Here is a 19,538-nt window from a genome sequence, read left to right on the forward strand (position 1 = left end):
GTCAAGAACCGCTAGTGGAGTGCTTCTTGAGGAACCAATATATGTGAAAACTAAAAGTTGCCTGTAATTGCCCATTGATGTCTTGCTCGAATTCTTTGCCTCAATCTATTGAAAAGCTGAAACAGCTGATGAGCTGCGCTCTAATTTCGCATTAGTAAGTAATGTAATCCTCGCCAATTTTTTCTTGTGCTGATCACCTGTGCCCGCTAACGGTCAGGACTATATTTCCCTTTCCTGCATATCAGCTTTCAGAAGGCAATTGCTGGTTGCAATAAATTATGTTTTTGTGCCGAAAAAACGGTGTCAAATGTCACCGCAAAAAACCAGCTGCGGTATCCTTGTTGAAGTGAGCGAGAACAAGCTGATCAGGCACTATCTGAATGCAACCCAGCTATCTGCAAAATACGGATCATGAATTTTCCTTTCGACAAGAGCTTATGAGCCATTGCCCTGCATTGGGCGTTGTCAGGATGGCGTCCCTTGGAAGCGCCATGCGGCTACAGATAGTTTATTCTTCTGCAGATGGTGTGGCCCTGAAGCCGGTCGTGTACAACCCCTTCGTCGCGTGCACGGGCGCCTTCCTCACCGTCTCGATGCATCAGCGACTCCTGCTCCTCAGGTAAGCGAAAGTTAGTGTGAGCGAAGTTGCGGGTTGCTGGACTCATTCATGCGTGCATGAAGGAGGTAAGAAAAGCAGTAAAAGCAACGCTGAGCCACGAGGCAGCGATCTACAAAATGCACAGGAGATAATGCATTGGACACCTTTAGCGTACACCTTATACCGTGTCAGTATACCGTGTCAGCGGCACCGTTACATCAGTACATCAGTGCCAGGAGCCCTCGGCTGCTGACCCGAAAGACGCGGGTTTGATCCCGGCCGTGGCGGCTGGAATTTCTTTGGAGGAGAAATTCTAGAGGCCCGTGTTCTGTGCGGTGTCAGTGCACGTTAAAGAACCCCAGGTGGTCGAAATTTCCGGAGCCCTCCACTACGGCGTCTCTCATAGCCTTAGTTGCTTTGGGACGTTAAACCCCATAAACCATAAACCAACCAGTAGCAGGAGCCCGCGGCCAGTCAATGCGCATGCGGAAATCGCTTTGACGGCGCCAGATGTCGCCAAGTACCCGTCAGCTGCACGCGCACCTGCAGCATCACGACCAATCTGCGCGTGTTCACCGCCGGTGGGAGGGCTCCCAGTACTCCGGTAGCGGTAACACGGTACGCGGTATGCTAAAGGTGTCTATTGTTTTTGTCGCAAGACCTCTCTAGTCAGCAACTTTGGTTTAACCACATACAGCCAGTAAGTTAGCTGACGCAGTCTTATTTGCCTTCATACAAGGTCTGCGAACTGTGGTATACAGGGTGTCCCAGCTAAGTAACGAATGTTTTAAACAAGGCGTAAATGTCTTGGATCATGAAAACCATGCGTGTCGTATTGAGATGCGTAGCCTAGTCTTTTCATTCGTGTCTGCGGGCGACTCCAGAGTCACTGTTCTCTGGTAGTGGGAGATGGGTGGGGTGGCGGGTAGATGAAGATCTCTGCGCGCGAGTCTGCAGTGAGATCTGCAGCTCAGTAGCCTTTTAGGCATAGAATAGTGGGGAACAAAGTTTAATTCGGATGATGATGATCAATTTCAAAAACAGCTTGCTTAAATGCTTGCACCTAGCAACCATTCACACATCTTTATTCACTGCCCTTGTGAGAAAGACCGCGAAATAAAGTTCCCACGCGACACCTGCTGACGTATATCGTGCGCACACGAGAAAAGCCCCGTCGGGAACAGCGCTCGGGAAAGGAGCCCACTTAGTTTTGATTTAAATGTCTTGAGACGGTGAAGGAGCCCTGCTGAGACATAGCAGCTACGCAGAGGTGCGCAAATATGACATTTCCACATGTCCCTTCCCGATGTCCACTTTACTCGTGACATCAATATTTAAATATTTCGCGACTTAGTCGGTACTAATTTTTTGCACTAATTAAATTTCCGGAACGAAAAATACTACTTTCTGGTCAATACAACTCAAATCCAGCACTCATTTGGTTATGCTCTCCTAGGATGCTTTCTTTTATACCTAGGTTACTTTCAGCTGCGACACCCAAACACATATTCTCTGTTTTAGCTCCAAAACGCTGCTGTGAAAATGAACTCCTTTAATCCTGACAGCAAAAACACACGCGTGCATTGGACTTCACTGTCGTCACTTACCAGCATCCCACTACAGCCTGCAGTGAGCTGCCCCTTGTTCACTCAGGGCTCATCCATTTATTCCTCGCCAAAGAAGGTGTGGGGATGCATCCTCGCCCAAGCTGGTGTCTGCACGCATGATCTTGTGAATTTTTCTTCTGCAGTCGGATCCAACTTACTTTCTTGACCGCCACACACTGCTGCTCTGCGACGAAGAAACGAAGAAAAAAGCGTGCTACAAAGAAAAAAACGCGCTGTCCCGTCGGTGCCTTTTGTCGCTGTCCTTGTGCTTTCCACGCTAGTTGCAATGTCGCAGTCACTAACGAAGAAACAGTGCGCTGCTAAGCCCTTTGTACTTGTTTTTTCTTCGAGCTTGTTCAAGCTAGATAGATACATTAAAACGTTTTCATTTTCTGGTCAAATGTTTAGGGAAATCCCCCAAGGTGGAGTAGATTTGTAATAAGGGAGTAATTGCTTATTGACATCCACCCAAGCGCAGTCATACAGCTACAAAGGAAAGGTGTACAGCTTTCTCAGAAACTTCTCAGAATAAAAATTCGTCCTGGTCTGGGGTTCGAACCCGGGACCACTGCTTCACAGGAGCAGTCGCTCTACCAGCTGAGCTAACCAGGACGGCAAGCTCATGGTAGGGCGAGAGCGAATTGATCATTAACTTCAAGTGGGAACAGTGTTGGTGAAATGTTTCGGGTAATCCCCTAATGTAGAGTAGATTTGTAATAAGGGAATAATAACTCATAGCTTTCCTTTGTAGCCACATAGCTGCGCTTTGGTGGATGTACACGAGTAATTACACCCTTATTAGAAATCTGCTCCGCCTTAAGGGATTCCCCTAAACATTTGACCAACATTGTTCCCACTTCAAATTATTCATCACATGAGCGCTACCATAAGCTTGCCGTCCCGGTTAGCTCAGTTGGTCGAGCAACTACTCCGGTGAAGCGGTGGTCCCGGGTTCAAACCCCGGACCAGGACGAATTTTTCATTAACTGCAAAAAGTTTCTGAGAAAGCTGTATAGCTTTCCTTTGTAGGCGTATGGCTGCGCTTGGGTGGATGTCAATGAGTAATTAGTCCCTTATTACAAACATCATTTTCTGCTACGATTTTTTTGCGGTGCAATGCACCACCCTTTTGGCTGTAGTGTTCTGTTGCCAACTGCTGTTTCTTTTAAGTTCCATCCTACTTTGTAATCGCAGTTGCTAGCAGGATGTTAAGCACTCTGTTCGCGTCCTTTTTCTCTTGAAGCAGCAAGAAAAGGAAGCGAGGACGCCTCCGGAGCTAGGAGGGCACCCACAGAGGGCACATCCTATGAAATGCGTTCGTCACGTGGATGTGAACCACGACGCAAGCGCCCTCACCCGCCTAGTCCCCATAGAGGGGATGGGGGCAAGGGCAGGAAGCAGATCACGGTGAGATGAAGAACCTTTAGGGGACACTTTAGTTCCTCCTTAAGGGTATGATAAGGACTTATCACTTAGCAGACACGGACGCTCTTCTCTTTTAGCCGTCACAGAGCAGTTAACCTAGCTATAAAATATAATGTGACAGCATTACAGATATGTCGCTCGATACCACCCGAAACACTGTAAGACGAACGGTTCCTCAGAGTTTTGGTGCGAATGTTGCCGAGAACACTGCCGCCGCATTGCGGTTAGCTAGTTTATTGTTTATGTGGTATAACCTCCCAAAGCGATTCAGGCTATGAGGGATGCCTTTCCGGAGTCCTCCACTGTGCTATGAGGGACGCCGTACCGATGTCCACTGCGGTGTCCCTCATAGCCTGAGTCGCTTTCGGACGTTGAAGCCCATAAACCATAAAATAGCTGACCTCAATGTGGCGGCAGTAATCCCGTCAACATTTGCACAAAAATTATGAGCAACTGTTCTTTGTACAGCGTTCCAGGTGGTGTAATACAATTTTACTTTGCACATAGCCCACATGTTTTAGTTAAGTTGGAGGCTGGCTTGCGACAGTGCTTCAAACTGATGAGTAAGCCTTCCCAGACTACCTCTTCCCTTAATGCGCGGTTCAGGTATTCACCTGCGTGTCGAATTGCGCAAATTGCGTTCCTCGAAAAGCAATTTTCGTAATGAAATAGTGACGCAACCATTAAACGCACACCGTTGATGTCATAGGGTTTCCCTTTTCTATATAGCGTCCGTTTTTTAGTCAGTTTGAAGGCCAGCTCGCGACAGCTACACGAACAGTGTGTCCATGTGTTTCACTTGGACGTTTGTGGATTCAGCTTTTGTGGAATGGCGTTCGGAAGGGCGTGTTCGTTTCATTTTCGGTGCAAAACCTGCGTCGTTGTGCGTCGAGGTCGAATGCTCTGTTATGTTGTTCTAGCACTCGTCGATATGTTCAAATCCCGCCGTCTATCCGCTATCGGAGAGCTAGCATATGCACTGAACTGTAAACACACAGAAAAACATTTTCATCTATTTTAATTTCAAAGCAAATCACCCATAAAGCGTCGTGAAAAATCAGTGCAGAAAGCGAAAGCTGTGCACAAGTCCACGTCATGACATGTAACTCGGGTGGCATTTATTCTTATTAAAACTTTGCATAGAGTAAAAAAATAGCTGTGGTTCAACTACTGCTCAACCTGGTTAGAGAGCGAAAGCTGTGCCGTATCCGACAACTACAAGTGGCTTGGTGTTTGTTACGTTGAGTGCGTTCCGGTCACTGCATAGGCTGTGGCATTTAATGACTGATCGCGAGGGTTTGCTCACCCCATGAATGCTGGGGCAACTGCTGCGTGTCTGCCCCAAAGTTGTCAGCGCTAACGCTTGCAACCCAAAACAGTCACTTCCGCCACATAGCTTAAAGCATGACTGGGGAGCACTGTTACGAGAGGGCAGTTATGTGCCTTTCCTCCGTTTTACAGCTCCCGTTCCATTGGGTTTCCAATGGATTTCGTAGCTTAAAGCGCGGCTAAGGTGTCCACTGTCTCAGGGCTCCAGTTATGCGCCTTTCCTTCCTTTTTAAGCTAAAGGTCATTTGAAGGTCAAAGCTGGGCACACGGCGATCAAAGCAGAAGGACCCGTAGTGAAGCTTTCGCTTCAAAAAGGTTGTCTGCCTTGGCTGCGGAAGGTGTTTTGTTCGAACCCCACTTTCGTACAAGGATGGGTAGAAGTGCCCCTGGACCGGTGCCCAGCTTCTGTGTTTAAGCATTATGTGTGGTGTGGCAGCAAACGTTCTCGCGCTTGTAACCGCCTTGTGGTTTTCTTCTACAGCGAAAGCACCACTACTCGAGGTACAAAGAGTTTCGCCTGGCTTTGCGCGTTTGACCTTGAAGCCCAAACAACGTCAAAGCAAGCACAAATGCTAAAGGCTAACAATATATAACGGTATCCTGCTGCCCATGGCCATGATATTTCTGTATGTTATGGTCCTAGCTAATGACCAGCAACCATGTGACCAATGAAAAGTAGTCACTTGGACTTTGTCCTTAACCTTATTAGACCGTCGACCTTGACATTTATAGCTGAGATTTGTATTGCCTGATGCGATGTCATGCGAGGACGTAGCAATTCCGTCGCACCATTGTTCGCTATAAATACTGCCGGCTTTGCTTTCGCTCATTTACTACGCTCAGCCGGCTTGAATGAACCTGAGCCATTTTTTTTAATTAAGGGTCCCGCTAGCATTGCACAGTACTGAATTTTAAGGTATTATGTTTAAACTACACTATCGGGCACCTTTGTGCTGTTTCTGAATTTCGTAGTTTTATTTTCAGTAATTCCATCTTTATATTCTAGGTGGGAAGAATGCAGCGCAGACAATCCAGTGGACACCACGAAGAATCATAAAAGCTGGGCCTTGCTCAGGGTAAGTTCTCCTTACCACCTTACAAACTCTCAACAGTAGCATTGATTAAAAAAATTAGGTGCTGCAACGTACAGTCTTTGTCAAAAGTTTAGAGCCCAGGGGATCTGCTTCTAAGCCTTGTAGTGGGGTCCTGAAGCATTCGTGGCAGCCCTACCCATTGGACGAGGCAGGACCAGCAATCATCTTACCTTCAGGAACTTTGGAGCGCTGGAGATGCATTACGAACCACGCAGTGTGGCTCAGAAGCAAACCCCCTGGGCTTCAAACTTTTGACAAAGGCTGTTCGTGGTTCCCGCACGCATCGTAGTGTCCTCACCGAGTTTACAACTTACGCAACAGTGCAGCTGCATTCCACGTTTCGAACGAAGCACAGCCGTCTTTACCCAACACTAGGCAGCGGTTTTTTTTCTCTACCGACCCAACACGGCAGGTCTAGTTCTGGGAGTGCCGAGAGATGGCGCTGCGCATAGCTATCACATAAAGCCCCTCGATAATTTTAAAGTAGCGACACTCTCCTCCACTCCGGCACTTTCCTCCTCGAATATCCTCGCCCGCCGGCTGCGCGCGCTGCACACGGCACGCTTTTTTGGGCATCGCTCACTCGCCGTCCGGGCAGTTGGCTGTCACATGCGCGCGCTCTTAAGTTCGCGCTTTTTCCACGCTCTGTTATTGAATAAAAACACGAGAAAGGCATGCGACACGCGTGACTACCACGAGCCACATAAATTAGCGTCTCGTACGCGCAAGGAAAGTGCTAATTACGAGCGCTTGCGGCACGAACAAAACCACTTGCTGCATACATCTCACATTCTTTATGACTTTTCAATGCCGTCTGTCTCAACACGGCGTAGTATATGAAGCATAATATTTACAATATATTTGAACATTCCTGAATATTTTCAGCATACCAATGTTTAGTTAAATGTAGATTCACTTCGAACTAATTATCGCGGAAGTACAGTTTGTGAAGTTCACGAGTGGAGTTTCAGAAGTGGGATGGTTGCTGGGAACAAGCTGGGGCATTTGCTTCGACGGCTGTCCTAAAATTTTTCATTAGGGTTCAGTCTGAGCTTGGCACCGCGCAGTGCACATGCAACGGCTTAATCGTTTTTGTAGTTGAGAATTTTCGCGGTGGCTTAAAAACGAATATGAACTTTTGATATAAGCATGAAACGACTTCAGCTCCCGCTGTTGTCGACCTTGAGGTGATGTCGAGCCGAAGCCGAGAGCCAAAGATACGCGCACCAATTTTCCGTCATCCAAGGAACATGTCCGCACCCCAAAATTTGGCCCTCTCAACCACCGAAATTTGACCTTGTCCGAATTTCGTCAAAATTGGTGTCAAGCTTAAATTTAAAATGACCGATTCAATGGTGAGCTTCAAAATTAGGTGGGCTATCCCCAAAATTTGTCTCTCTGGAAACCATAAATTTGATGTCTCCATATTTGACCAACCTTGGGGTCCAACATAATTTGACTATGGGAAACTCAGTGCTGGCTTCCAAATTTAGGTAGACCACCCCCAAAGTTTGGCACACTTGGGCATTTTTCCCCGACATTCTATTCCTTTTTAAATCCGCTAAAGAGATGTTACGTTAGGAAAGAAAAAAACTGATAGCAACGACCATGACAAAACCCAAGAGGAAGTTATAGGGTCTTAGCAATTTGGTCAGCCACAGTCAAGGCGATCCTAAAGCAAGTGCCCGAGTAATATAAGTCTAAATACAGTCACTATATGACACAGTTTTTCAGATGCAATGTTTATTACAGATGAGTCGTGTAGTTTTACGCCGAAAATATACATAAAAACCACGAAACAGCCAGCTGTGGACATCTGTCACCCGTTGGGTGCAGTCCTCAAAACAAAACACACAAAAAAACATACTTAGGGAAATGAAACAGCTCAGAGGTAGGCCTATAGTTTTTGAGCGGATGATGTATTCAACAAAAGCCTACGCGACCATGCTCAACTAAAGCAAATAATCACAAACTGTAGCAATGAATATACAAAAATGGCATGCAATGGATATTTACAATACTTGAGTACATTCAGGCAACAATGGAAAGTACTGAAGTTCTCCATAAAGTCAGCAATAAAATTCCAAAACGGAAAGGTGTCAGGCAGGGAGACACGATCGATCTCGCCAATGCTCTTGACTGCCTGCTTACAGGAGGTATTCCGGGGACTGGAATGGGAACAGTTGGGGATAAGAGTGAATGGAGAATACCTGAGTAATTTGCGATTCGCTGATGATATTGCCTTGCTAAGCCACTCAGGACAAAAACTGCAAAGCATGTTCAATCAGTTAGACAGGCAGAGCTAGCAGAACGGTGGGGCTAAGAATTAACATGCAGAAAACCAAACTAATGTTCAACAGCCTAGCAAGGGAACAGCAGTTCACCATTGGTAGCGAGGTGCTGGAAGTAGTAAGAGAATATGTCTACTTAGGGCAGGTAGTGACCGCAGATCCGGATCATGAGAGGGAAATAACTAGAAGAATAAGAATGGGCTGGAGCGCATATGGAAGGTTCTCTCAGATCATGAATGGTAGCTTACCAATATCCCTGAAGAGAAAAGTATACAACAGCTGTATTCTACCGGTACTCACCTATGGGGCAGAAACGTGGAGGCTAACAAAGAGGGTTCAGCTTAAGTTAAGAACAACGCAGCGAGCTATGGAATGGAAAATGATAGGTGTAACGTTAAGAGATCGAAAGCGGGAGGAGTGGGTGAGGGAACAAACGCGGGTTAATGACATCTTAGTTGAAATCAAGAGGAAGAAATGGGCTTGGGCACGGCATGTAATGCGAAGGCAAGATAACCGCTGGTCCTTAAGGGTAACGGAGTGGATTCCAAGAGAAAGCAAACGTAGCAGGGGACGGCAGAAAGTTAGGTGGGTGGATGAGATTAAGAAGTTTGCGGGGATACGGTGGCGGCAACTGACAAAGGACAGGGTTAATTGGAGAGACATGGGAGAGGCCTTTGCCCTGCAGTGGGTGTAGTCAGGCTGATGATGATGATGATGAAGTTATTAAAAAATGAATTATTTACAAGAATTCAATATGAGGTCTTTCCGAGAATGTGGCATTGATAATCTCACCTGGTAGAAGCGTAACGGCTCAGCAAAACAACAAATAAGCATAGATTGTTAGACAAGTTGCATTCATAAAAAAAATCTAGGTTAAATCTCGCTCGGGACATGCGCCGCATTACTGCGATGTGCACCATTACCAGAGGTTCGAAAAATTAACAGCACCGCGGATACCGCTGCACGCATACCAACACTTTTGCTTCCACCCTTGTTAACATATATTATGTTATATCACGTTGAGCGGAACCATGAAGTGACAACAATAACACGCATAACGACGCAAAATGATCAGTGAATTAAGTGAGGTTGTTTTGCTTTGTGATGCGCATGCATGCAGTTTCAGTATACACAGTCGCTTGGAAGAAATGCATAGTTGCTCGCAGAGGTGGGCAGTCTTCGTCGGGGTAAAGTCCTTGCGGCCGATGTTGTGCAGCCGCTTTTCTCTTCTAATGCTGTCTTTCTTGCCGCTTGGAATCGCGAAAAGAACGAAGGCTTTTTCACGCCGGCTTGTGCACTGAAATGCGCAGCAACTCGGCGTAGCGCTGCTCTAAAAGAGCGCGAATAACGGGAAGTGCAAGCGCGCAAAGCCAAGGAGCTCGGTCGTAGCAGCGGCGGCTGGCCAAAAAATGGCGCCGACGAAAAATGAAAACACAAAAAGAGCGAACTTTCCGCGCGCTTTTCCCGGAGACCGCGCTCGGAGCCAATCACCGTTGAGAAAAGCGCCGATGGGAGAGGTGAGAGAGGATGATCGGCGAGGGTGCGCGGCGCGGCGGCATAGTTCACAGAAAGACGCTACTTTCAAATTATCGAGGGGCTTTACTATCACATAAAGCCCCTCGATAATGTGAAAGTAGCGTCTTTCTGTGAACTGTGCCGCCGCGCCGCGCGCCCTCGCCGATCCTCCTCTCTCACCTCTCCCATCGGCGCTTTTCTCAACGGTGATTGGCTCCGCGGACAGTCTCCGGGAAAAGCGCGCGGAAAGTTCGCTCTTTTTGTGTTTTCATTTTTTCGTCGGCGCCATTTTTTGGCCAGCCGCCGCTGGCATTGCGTGCTTGCACTTCGCGTTATTCGCGCTCTTTTAGTGCAGCACTATGCCGAGTTGCTGGGCATTTCAGTGCACAAGCCGGCGTGAAAAAGCCTTTGTTCTTTTCGCGATTCCGAGCGGCAAGAAAGACAGCATTAGAAGAAAAAAGCGGCTGCACAACATCGGCCGCAAGAACTTTACCCCGACGAAGTCTGCCCACCTCTGCGAGCAACTGTGCATTTCTTCCAAGCGACTGTGTATACTTAAACTGCATGCATGCGCATCACAAAGCCAGCAACCTCACTTAATTCACTGATCATTTTGCGTCGTTATGCGTGTTATTGTTGTCACTTCATGGTTCCGCTCAACGTGCTTATAATAGCGGCGGCTGGTGCATACAATGTGTGTGCATGTGTTAGCAAATGTGGAAGCAAAAGTGTTGGTATGCGTGCAGCGGTATCCGCGATGCGGTAAATTTTTCGAACCTCTGGTAATGGTGCACATCGCACTAATGCGGCGCATGTCCCGAGCGAGATTTAACCTAGAATTTTTTTTATGAATGCAACTTGTCTAACGATCGACGCTTATTTGTTGTTTTGCTGAACCGTTACGCTTCTACCAGGTGAGATTATCAATGCTACATTCTCGGAAAAGACCTCATATTGCATTCACATAAATAATTCATTTTTTTAATCCCTTCAGTGCTTTCCATTGTTGCCTGAATGTACTCGAGTATTGTAAATATCCAATGCACGCCATTTTTGTATATTTGTTGCTACAGTTTGTGATCATTTGCTTTAGTTGAGCATGGTCGCGTAGCCTTTTGTTCAATAAATCATCCGCTCAAAAACTATAGGCCTACATCTGAGCTGTTTCATTTCCCTAAGTATGTTTTTGTTTTCTGTGTTTTGTTTTGAGGACTGCACCCAACGGGTGACAGATGTCCACAGCTGGCTTATTCGTTGTTTTTATGTATATTTTTGGCATAATACTACACGACTCATCGGTAATAAACATTGCATCTGAAAAACTGTGTGTCATATTGTGACTGTATTTATACTCCAGACTTATATTAGTTAGGCACTTGCTTTAGGATAGCCTTGACTGTTGCTGACCAAATTGCTAAGACCCTATAACTTTCTCTTGGGTTTTGTCACGGTCGTTGCTATCAGTTCTTTTCTTTCCTAACGTAACATCTCTTTAAGCGGATTTAAAGAGGAATGGAATGTGGGCGGAAAATGCCCAAGTGTGCCAAACTTTGGGGGTGGTATACCCAAATTTGGAAGCCAACACTGAGTTTCCCATAGTCAAATTAGGTTGGACCCCAATGTTGGTCAAGTGTGGATGAGGCCGCCGCGGTGGCTCAGTGGTTATGGTGCTCGGCTGCTGGCCCGAAAGACGCGGGTTCGATCCCGGCCGCGGCGGCTGAATTTCTTTGGAGGAGAAATTCGAGGCCCGTGTACTGTGCGATGTCAGTGCACGTTAAAGAACCCCAGGTGGTCGAAATTTCCGGAGCCCTCCACTACGGCGTCTCTTATAGCCTTAGTCGCTTTGGGACGTTAAACCCCAGAAACCAACCAACCAAATGTGGACGACGTCAAATTTATGGGTTCCAGAGAGACAAATTTTGGGGATAGCGCACCTAATTTTGGAGCTCACCATTGGTCATATTAAAATTAGGCTTGACACCAATTTTGATGAAATTCGGACAAGGTCAAAATTCGGATGTGAGAGGGCCAAACTTTGGGGTGCGGACACTTTCCTTGGATGACGGAAAATCGGTGCGCGGATCTTTGGCTCTCGGCTTCGGCTTGACATCACCTCAAGGTCGCCGACAGCGGGAGTTGAAGTCGTTTCATGCTTAATAGAAAAAAGTTCATATTCGTTTTCAAGCCGCCGCGAAAATTCTCAACTACTAAAACGATTGAGCCGTTGCATGCGCACTGCGTGGTGCCAAACCCAGACTGAACCTTAATGAAAAATTTTAGGACGGCCATCGAAGCAAATGCCCCAGCTTGTTCCCAGCAGCCACCCCCCTTCTGAAACTCCACTCGTGAACAACTTCATAAACTGTACTTCCGCGATAATTAGTTCGAAGTGAATCTACATTTAACTAAACATTGGTATGCTGAAAATATTCAGGAATGTTCAAATATATTGTAAATATTATGCTTCATATACTATGCCGTGTTGAGACAGACGGTATTGAAAAGTAAAAAAGAAGGTGAGATGTATGCAGCAAGTGGTTTTGATCGTGCCGCAAGCGCTCGTAATTGGCACTTCCATTACGCGTACGAGACGCTAATTTATGTGGCTCATGGTAGTCACGCGTGTCGCATGTCTCTCTCGTGTTTTTATTCGATAACTGAGCGTGGAAAAATCGCGAACTTAAGAGCGCGCGCATGTGTCAGCCAACTGCCCGCACGGCGAGCGAGCGATGGCCAAAAAAGCGTGCCGTGTGCAGCGCGCGCAGCCGGCGGGCGAGGATATTCGAGGAGGAAAACGCCGGAGTGGAGGAGAGTGTCGCTACTTTCAAATTATCGAGGGGCTTTACTATCACATTTTTGCTTGCGTGTTTTTTTCTTTAAAATGATGCTTTAGACAATAGCATACATGGAGCACCCCGTGGTGTTCACCTGCGACCGCTATTGTATTTATAATTGAATTTGTTATTCACTCTTTTTTTTCTGTTTCATCCACATAACTATGATTGAGCTGTGCATGTTGTCATGTTAGGCACGAAAAAACTCCAGTATAACTCATGATATGTCGTTTGTTGTAATTTTAGCTCTCGAAGCAGGCTGGGTTAAGTACTGTAGTGAGTTGAACTACTTATCAGCGTTTATATTGCAGCTTTTCTATCCTTCACGTGGTCTAAAGGTCAACTACACATCACAACATTCTTTGATTGATAAAACCAATGCAGCATGAGAGAGAACAAATTGAATTTTAAATTATTTAGTGGTGTAGGCAAAAACCACATTAATATTCATGTATTCTAAGCCCTAACACATCATTTGAAATAAGGACACAAGAAATAAAATTAGATGTTAAACCGGAGTACAAAGAGCCTAAGGTAGTCGAAATTTCTGGACGCCTTCCCTACGGCGTCTCCCATAGCCTGAGTCACGTTGGGATATCAAACCCTCATAAACGATAAGCATTAACCAGGTTCAGTCCCAACCACGGCCGTTTTTCGATAGGAAACGCAAAAAACGTGCTTGTCATGTACGATGTGAGCGCAGGTTAGTCCATGCCCTGGGGGGGTCTAAATCCTGAGGCCTCCGGCATGGCGTCCCTCAGGGAAGCGCATGCGTCCCTTTCTGACATTAAACATCACAGGTTGCAATGTAACTTGATCAATATGCTGCTTCCACCTATTGCGTCTTGGTATATTTTTCATGTTGGGCGAAAGTTACTTTGGACATCAATTATACAGGCATGAGCGATGCTCCGTGCGCTGAAGAGCAACCAAAATTTTGCGAACCCTTTCTCCATAGTAACATTGATAACTTCGTGTATAGAGCACATCTACTGCCTCTTCAAAGGCTAGATTTCTGACAATGTCAGTGTGGAGGCTCATATTTATGTTCTCGTTGCCAATGCCAACTTGTCGTCTGCAATACCTGCGTGGCATGTCCAAGCAGCTTTCGTTCTAGATCGAAAAAGCAACTGCTGCGGAGTCCAGATGCTAAGCAGATGGTTCTGCGTTTGACCCTTTCATAGGCAGCTGGGCTTCTTAGGAGGCGATATGCAAAAACGCTAGCAAAGGGGGAGGTTTTCGTCGTACTTGATGACTGGGTTCGCAGTAGCCTTTTGGCAATAACTATAATCAATAGCAGGCAAGGGCACGGGCCTCTAGCATTTCGATGGAGGCGAAATGCTAGAGGCCCCTGTGTTCTGTGATGTCAGTGCCTGTTAAACAACCCCAGGAGTCGAAATTTCCGGAGCCGTTCATTACGGCGTCCTTCCTAACCTGAATAATCGCTTTGGGAACTCCCATAAACCAAACCAATATCAGGCATGCGAGACAGAAACTCACTTAACTGGCAGCTGTTAAACGACACCTTAGCTTCGTATGTACCACAACATCCAACACATAGCAGATCGTCTTTTTTTGAGCTTTTATAACTCTAATCACTGCTTTCGAAACGTTGATTTTGTCCTTATTCCTTAATCTGCCACTCCCGAGATAACTCGGGCCACCACATATGCACACCCCCTGCCTCTCCCGAGTTAACTCGTTTTGGCTTTCTAACTCACCCCCTGCCGCTCCCGATAATACTCGTGTAAAAAAAAGTATGCAAACATGTAGGGCCATCTATGGAGAGACTCCGTAAATTCATAGATCTTGTAGGATAAATTTTAAACATCAGATGGCGCTCATGTTTCCACATCCGAGACACTTCGTTCTGGACTGCGCACCTCAGCCATGAGGCTATGTGCCACACTCGTCCGCGCTTTGACGCACGAAGAAATTCAAAAGTGCTGGTGAATTCGGAGTCCAATGATAATGAAAACGAGGAAGGAGCCCGCCTAAGTGCCTTGTCGAGTGATGACAGCGATGAAGTCCCCCTGCCACCGGAAAATCCGCGTAAGAAGAGGAAATCCGACAGGCCAGATTGGTGCTGGAAGATTTCATTCATTTGCCAGATTGGTGCTGGAAGATTTCATTCATTACAACTAATATCTATACGATTATCCTGAATAAACATGTCTACATGTCCTGCAGAGCATTTTAGTGCGTTACTAGCAAAAAATTTCCAGGTAACTAAAATGCAAAAAACAAAACCGGCAGGGTGTGTGCAGATGTGAGAAAAAAACCTGGCAGCGAAAGGGTTATATACCATCAGTTCGGTATACTACTTGGAAGGTCGGTTCGGTAAAGTTGAACTGCTGCCTAACTTTTTCCATGTGTCTGTTCCAGGAGGATGAATGTTTTGAATTGTTTCTCAGTATTGCCTAGAGCAAAAGCTGGCACCACCCTCTGCGCGAGTTTCTTAGTTTCTAAAGAGAATCTTTTTGATACCGCGCCACTCAGCCACTATGCTTCATTTCAAAGATTCACAGCTCGAGAGTCCTAGCGCTGCGATCGTTACGCTATAATATCCGTATCCAAATATACCCTATAATATTCATCAACGCTACTGTTGAAAATAAAAAGAATACACACTCGGTAAGAGCTAATATTTGCAAAATGTAAACTTAGTTAATACGCTTAGTTAACTGTGCAACCTACCTCCTTCCTTTCCTTTGTGTTTTCTTTGGTTTTCCAGGTCTTCCTTTGTGTTCTTTCATCCTGGTCTTTAATTTAGCTTTTGTACTTTGTTGTCGAGCGGCTCTTGCTTTTTTATTTTTTACTTTTTTATCGAGTTGTTCTTCGTGTTACCATTGCCATCTGTAGGGAGTGTAGGTAGGGGTGGCAGTCAATCTGCATCACACACAGCGTTTTTCCCGCTCCTCTCACCAAAAGTCAGTTGTCAGTCTTCTACAGTTGTGTGGCGAAAAAAAACGCGAACATATTAATTTCCCTTTACCACGAGAACGGAAGTACTGACTTTCATCCTGTATTTGTACATAATGTATATTGCCAGCCTACCCTTATGCTTTCTTCTATGCCTCCTCTCTTTCTTTCCCTTCTGCCTGTTATTTTATTTCCACTAGGCTCCACTCAAGTGCTTCAGGTTTCGATGGCAGATGCAGCTGCTAGCAACATAGCCTAGTCAATTGTCAGGAAATAACCGCCACAACATGTGTCAGGAAATAACCGCCACAACATGTGTCAGGAAATAACCGCCATCTGGTACGTCTGAATGCAGGCAACAGCCCTGTCTTCCATCAGGCTCATCAAGCAACCCACGCCCTACGGAGGTAGGTGAATAAACAGAGCACTCAAAACTCCTCGCCTCCAGTGCATCATTTTCTGGCATGTCATTCAGGACGAATATCCAGCACTCTTGGACAAAGATTTTGATTATTGGAAAATTGTAAGGCGGTGTTATGGAAACATTGAAGATCTTGGTTAATTCTTCCCGTGTGTAGCAAAGTGTCTCTTTTAAATTTTCTTTTCCATCACTCGAACTTAGCATTTCAGTGTGCGTAGAAAACCAACGGGGAACGCAATTTACGAAACCGAAAACGTTAATAAACACTTTAGCATACAGGGTTACTGTTACCGGAGTACCGGGAGCCCGCCGACCACCGGTGAGCACGCGCTGATTGATCCGGATGCTGCAGGTGCGCGCGCCGCTCTCCGGTACCTGGCGCCATCTGACACCATAGAGGCTATTTGCGCGTGCGCACTGACTGCGCACAGCCTCCCTGTTCTCCGGTTCCGGTAACGGTAACACGTACACGGTATTCTAAATGTGTCTAATAGGAAAAAACGCAAGACTGGTGAAGAGAGATCTGCCGGTATATTGATTTCTGTAGTCAATTCTTACAGTATATGAAATTGCGTTCATAAACTCTTTCCCATTCGAAAATACTATTGTACCGAATTGTTGGGTATAATATGTGTTCTTTGTGCTGAAGGAGCGAAGACTGATGGAGAGGAAGGAGGGCCCTGCTGTGAGAGGGATCCTCCGAAGTGCACCCATCGCCGAAGTGCATTCATCCCGTGGGTGTCTAAGAAGGCGCCGACGCCTGGACCTCCGATCCACCAGCCCATACACCAGCTACAGGGAAGGAGAGAGGGGTCGAGCTGGCAAGGGTGAGGGAGGCTGCCTTGAGGGCGGCACACGTATTTGGCCACCGTAGTGTTTCAACCATTATTGAAACCGTTATTGAGAATGAATTAGCGAAAAGAAAAGTCCCAACTACCGCTACTGGTATGACAAAACCAAACATCGTGTGTTGTCGCTTCGAAGCGCTAGCGTTTGTCTTCATTCAGCTGCTGTTCTTCCATAGACTGCAACAGGTGCATTGATAACATCCCCCACCAATAACCGCAATCTTGAGAAGAAGACCCATAAAAAGCCTCTAAAAAAAGAAGTGCTTTAATATATAGGACGTGGTATAAGGCACAGTATGATGATACGTCTTAAGAGGCGTGACTTGTGCCCAAGCGTCGTGATGGCTGAGTGGTTATGGCACTCGGCTGCTGACCCGAAAGAGATCCCGGCAGCAGCGGCCAAATTTCGCGAAATTCTTGAGGCCCGTGTACTGTGCGATATCAGTGCACGTTAAGGAACCCCAGGTGGTAGAAATTTCTGCAGCCCTTCACTACGGCGTCCCTCCTAGCCTCGGTCAATTTGGGGCCTTAAACCCCAATAGGCCAATAAGCCAAATGAAACCAGTTGGCACCCGAGCCCTAACCAGGCTTTTCCCACTTTTGGGCTCGTCGTGACGTGTGGTCTACAGTTAGTGCACTGTCCCAAGGTTCAGACCAGTCCCGTGTACTGTGCGATGTCAGTGCACGCTAAGGGACCCCAGGTGGTCAAAATTTCCGGAACCCTTCACTACGGCGTCCTTCATAGCCTGAGTCACTTTGGGACGTTAAACCTCTATAAACTAAACCAAACTTCCTGGACTGAACCGTTGGAGGTAGCCTTATGGGCAAATATCGTGCCCATATGGCTAGAGTGCTTGGTTCGCGTGGCAATGCTCGAATATTTCCAATTGGATGGCTGCGAATTCATGCTCCAGGTGCACTGACATTCAGTAGTTTGGTCGCAGTAGGTAACGTATCCCCATATTTGTGATTCACGAGGAGAGTGCGCAATAGGTGCAGTGGATATTGGTAAACTGCCATTCGGGATCTGAGAGAACCTGCCAAATGCGCTCCACCTCATTCTTATTTTTCTAGTTATTTAACCCTTGGGATTCCGCGGCGATCGAATTTCGATAAAGGTGAAATTCTTTAGGCCCCAGTACTGTGCGATGTCAGCGCAGGTTAAAAAACCACAGGTGGTCTAAATTTCCGGAGACCTTCACTACAGTGTCTCTCATCGCTGAGTCGCTTTGGGACGTTAAACCCCATAAACCATCACCCTTGTGATTCGGATCCGTGGTAACTACTTGTCCTAAGTAGACTTATTCCCTTGTCAATTGCAGTTCCTCACTACCAACTGGGAACTCATTTATGTTTTGACTAGGGGGCGGCTCAAAGTTAAGGTGAGCGGATGAGATTAAGTTTGTGGGGACGGCACGGCCGCAGCTGGCAAAGGACAGGGTTAATTGGAGAGATATAGGAGAGGATATTCTCCTGCAGTTGGCGTAGTCAGGCTGATGATGATGATGAGGTGCAGTGGTTTGGAAAAGCAGACATTGCGAGCGCCAAAGGAGCGAGTGGAGTGACGCCAATCTGCAGCGCCGAAACTTTTTAACTTGGAGGGATTGTGTGCTTTCGGTATATTTTCAGCCCACTTGCGTTCAAGGGGGGGCCAGACTCGGAATCCGTTCCGGCTTTCAGAAGGGCCTCCCTCTGTTCGCTCGTACGCTGCAATGTGCTTCCTTTTCTTCCAAGAGATTTGGTATTTTGGTGTTCCACTACAGGCTGGAAATTGCATATTGCTCTCGCAAATTTTTTTTTCAAATCAGAAGTGTGCAGCAATCATCAGTAAGAGTTTAGATAAGCTTCTGTACCACGTACCTTTATTTGGACGCTGTATCTCGCTGCATTCTATTTACCTCCCAAATGGACAAGTGGCATCTTTCGCTTCAGTTTCTAATAACTGGCTGTGTTCATAGCTGTTCTTGCGTCTCGCTGCATTCTATTTATCGATAAACTGGACAAGTAGCATCTTCCGCCCCGGTTTCTAATAAGTGGCAGAGTGGCGAAGATTGATTGATAATTGTTGATAATAACACGCTTGAGAGACGCAGGTGCGGTCTGGTTCCACAAGAAGCCAGCTGCGCGTGCGAAGTGGCAAATGTGTGCGTGCTTGGCAGCTACCGCCATCTGTCGCATGAGCCTGTCACTAACACGAAATGCGCATGCGCAGAAGGAACCGTTGGTTTTCTATTCAGCCAGTGGAGCTGGAGGAGAGGAAGAGCGCATGCGCAAAGTGGTATTGTGGAAAAGACTAACTCTTTTTTCATGTCTTGAAACGTCGCCAGTGAACCCATATTGTTAAATACAATGCTTCGGGGGTGATCAGCAGGACAGATAATGTTTTTGTTGGTGTTTCTACATAACATTGCTTATCACGTCCCCACTGATGCCTCCAACAAGTTTCAATATGCTCGTGCACTTGATATGCGAGTTTACCAACGGGTGGAGTTGTCGCTGGCGTACATCTGCTGCTAAAAGTGCAGGGTGTGTAAGCATGATGCTTCACACTGCAACTCTCACTTCGCTTGCACTTGCAGGCCCCTGGCGCTCCTCTGCAAGCGGTACGAACTCCTTTTGATGTGCATGAGATGGTGCAGCTTGCCGAGAGCACA

The 19,538-nt window shown here is 46.6% G+C and overlaps 1 protein-coding gene across 1 annotated transcript; it reads left to right on the top strand.

The window, feature by feature from the left end:
* Positions 1–528: 528 nt before the first annotated feature.
* On the top strand, positions 529–18,043 carry LOC149347818 (uncharacterized). Its single transcript, XM_089587486.1, has 5 exons — positions 529–619; positions 3,449–3,612; positions 5,966–6,035; positions 15,971–16,022; positions 16,686–18,043. The coding sequence occupies exons 2-5, from the start codon at positions 3,512–3,514 to the stop codon at positions 16,865–16,867; spliced, it is 405 nt and encodes a 134-aa protein (XP_089443612.1). The 5' UTR covers positions 529–619; positions 3,449–3,511; the 3' UTR covers positions 16,868–18,043.
* The last annotated feature ends 1,495 nt before the right edge of the window (positions 18,044–19,538 follow it).

This window comes from Amblyomma mixtum, chromosome 4, assembly GCF_055824585.1.
Source record: "Amblyomma mixtum isolate Tamu chromosome 4, ASM5582458v1, whole genome shotgun sequence".
In the NCBI taxonomy this organism is placed as follows: Eukaryota; Metazoa; Arthropoda; class Arachnida; order Ixodida; family Ixodidae; genus Amblyomma; species Amblyomma mixtum.